Source organism: Coffea arabica, chromosome 2c, assembly GCF_036785885.1.
Source record: "Coffea arabica cultivar ET-39 chromosome 2c, Coffea Arabica ET-39 HiFi, whole genome shotgun sequence".
In the NCBI taxonomy this organism is placed as follows: Eukaryota; Viridiplantae; Streptophyta; class Magnoliopsida; order Gentianales; family Rubiaceae; genus Coffea; species Coffea arabica.
Genome location: NC_092312.1, coordinates 12,760,842 through 12,764,240, shown reverse-complemented (window position 1 = coordinate 12,764,240; position 3,399 = coordinate 12,760,842). Strand labels below are relative to the sequence as shown.

The 3,399-nt window shown below is 35.0% G+C and overlaps 1 protein-coding gene across 1 annotated transcript; it reads left to right on the top strand.

The window, feature by feature from the left end:
• LOC140035501 (cysteine proteinase inhibitor 5-like) lies at positions 1–405 on the top strand. The gene has a single exon (XM_072076757.1). The coding sequence runs from the start codon at positions 1–3 to the stop codon at positions 403–405; it is 405 nt and encodes a 134-aa protein (XP_071932858.1).
• Positions 406–3,399: the final 2,994 nt, after the last annotated feature.

Here is a 3,399-nt window from a genome sequence, read left to right as displayed (position 1 = left end):
ATGGCTCTTAATCTTCACCCTCTGCTCCTCACAATCCTAGTGTCACCGGTGGTCTTCCCTTTCTCAGAAGCCTACAGACCAGTCGAAGCAGGCAGGAACCCGATTAATGTAAACGACCCTCATGTAATAGAGATTGCAAAATTTGCAATGAGTTGGCGCAATGCTGTATCCACTACCGGTTTCCAGTTTCTAAAAGTGATCAAAGGAGAGCGACAAGTTGCTCCAAGAGTTACGGGCGTTAACTACAATCTTGTTATCTTGGCGAAGGCAGCAGATGCTCCCCTTTACTGTGAGGTTGCTGTTTTTGACAGAGAATGGGAGAATCTTAGGATACTCACTTCCTTCAGAGAAATCCCTGCTGGTGATGCGTTGGCGCCCGCATTGGCACCCGCGGGAAGTTGGTGAATGGAGAGATATATGATGGGGAGAAAATTACTATACAAGGAATGGAAATGACTTGTACATCAGGATACTTGTATGCATGGTAATTTCTAAGAAAAAAATAAACTTAGATATGGATTTCTCTACATTATAGTAAAGCAGTCTAGCAATGCTTCAATTTTATATTGACCATATTGTTACAATCTTTATAAAAAAAAAAAAAAAAAAAATTTCTTAAGGTGCATTTTGTAAATGGTGGTAAGCAAATTTTCATGACAATCTAGAGAAAACGAGAAACTGCAAACAATTCAAGAAATCGAAGAAATTATCTGCAAAAGTACGTTAATCCGTTTGTTGGGAAAAGAAACCGGTTGGAAAGAAAAAAAAAAGGTTATTTAATTCTGTGAGTAAAGCTTAGGGTTATAAGTTTTTCGACATAAGGTACAAGCTTTATCTGACAAAATGTATGCTCAAATTTTGAGCCCTATAGAGAAATAAGGAAAATTAATGGTGACAAATTCTAAAGTTAAAAGGGAAACTTGTCAAACTGATCAGGCTTTTATTTTTCTAACCTTTTGTTCAACCATCCCAACCCTCTCTGTACCCTTCTTATCTCCGATTGTTAGGCACAATATTCGAATCTTGAGTCTAATAGTGAAGAAATCTCAAATTGAGTAGCTTGATTTATCATGACAATGAAAATGTTACAATTTATTTGTGCATTCTTTTTTGGAAATTATAGCTACGCATAGTTGATTTTGGCCATTGTTATTGTTGGATTTCTATCAATTGTTGTCTTAAAATAAAAAATTTTGAAAACAACTTTTATTCATTAGGGACTATTATGACGCATAGGTTAAATATTAGGGACTGAAATTGTACGTATCTTCCAAATAGAATTACTCCAAAAACTGATTTGGAGAAGGAAAAACAGAAACAAATGCTTTTTCACTTTCTAATATTCTCAATACTTGCTTTAGTTGCCAATTTCTAGATAGATTATGCTTCGCCAGAAGGCTAGATGGGTTTCAAATGATAGAGCAAATCTTTATGAACTCCTATTTAATTGGGTTTCATTGAGCTCTAATAAGAACACCAAAATTTGTTGGCACCGAAACCTTTAGAATTTGACATTTGATTCCCTTGTCTCCATGGATTAAAGGGTATCCGTTCTTTTCTCCTTAGTGATATAAAGTATTATTTGGATAACGTATTGACAATTACCTCTTTTATTTTTTCATGACATAAATTTGAATTTTTTCGTTGCGTCATTGAATAAATTAAATTTGTGTTGCTCTATTGCAATGATTAGGAAAGCTGGTATAATTCTAGAATATACAATATTCTCTGAAAATTGAAATTTTATTTAAGTATAAAAAAGACTTTAAAACTTTCGAAACACAAGACATGTAGTTAATTGTGCTAGTTTTTTTTTTTTTTTTTTTTTGGAAATTATCGAGTAACTTATTGAGATTTGAGAATCTAGTGACTATGGTGAAGAACAAATTTATTCTTTCTTTAAAAGAGAGCTATTAAAACAATGTTGAGCTCGTTAATCTTGAATCTCGTGTTTAGTTTCATCCCCCTATTTCAAATTCTTGACTCCACCACAAACTAGTTATTAGAAGAATAAAGAGATATTGGTATGAAGGTGAGATTGAAGAGGTAGGTCAATTAAAAAACTTAAAATAATTTTTTGCGTTATTATATGTTGCATTCTTCATTATAGATATAACATATAATTTTATTTATGTACAAAATTATTCAGGGCAAGCTTTAATTCAACCGAGGCTAATGAAGTCCGAGGACAGCTTAGAATTTAATCAGTCCTCATTTTTATTTTATGCCCAAATTGTACCCATGCAGTTATATATGAGGTTCGGCCTAATTTTTTCGGCCCATCTGGCCCACTGACCATTCTACTTGTAGAGGACTAAGGAGCGTTCTGTCTCTGGGTTGCCAAATACGCGCGCTGATCCAAAAACTCGTAGTATCCCATCTAATTTGGTATAAAGGTATGGTGTCTTATATGTATTATTTGATTGGATTAAAAGATGATCGTGGATATCTACTTATATGCGAAATTGGTAAGGGTTACAAGATTAAAAACTTGCATCTATTCGCCCCACATATATATACATATATATAATTTTTTTTAAAATTTTTATACATATATTACAAAATTATATTTTTAGTGTTAATTAAGTAATTTTATTGAATAAATTCTGCTACAAATATGAGAAGTTATTGTTTGTTTCTAAAATTCATTTGTAAAAATTATATGATTTTGTATTTTTAAAAAAAGATTTTAATTAAGGTATAAGGTGTGAGTCTAATTGGTCAATTGAGGTATGAGACGGATATCCGATTCGTGTCCACCTTAGTCTCCCAAGGTTGATTTGTAGAGAAGTGTAGGCCCACCAATATTGGACATGTAGCCGTTTTAATCATCCATGACTACAAAGCCTGCCGGCAACGTAACGATTAAGACCTTAATGATAGATTCCCTGCACTCACCCGCATCAGTCTCCCAACTGCTCGCGAATCATAAACCAATCAATGTTCTCTCCCGTGGCAAACCCCCAGCAACTTTCTTCAAATCGAAACATTCCCAAATCGGCCATACAGGTTCCTACGCTGGATTACAGGACACCTGATCGCTACCTACTTAATTAACTACTCTTTTAATTTTGAATTCCAAATTCTTTACAAGTACTCTGTCTTCTCTCCGCTCCCCCTTCTGGACCCCACATTAGTCCCCTCCTTCAAATTGCACCGCTCAACCCCAACAGACTCAAATTAATCTCCCCACGCTTCTCCACCCTTCACAAACCTCCACGCCGCCAAAATCCCAGTACAACAATTCCACTCGTCGAACGCAAGTTGGTGCGTGCAATCACCTGCTTTTATGAGATTGGTATTTGTTCCTCCCAAAGCGTAAAACTCAAAATTAGCCCACTGTCTCTCTGTTCTTTTGAAACGTGAAAGATAAAAGAGAGATCACAGACACTGTGACAC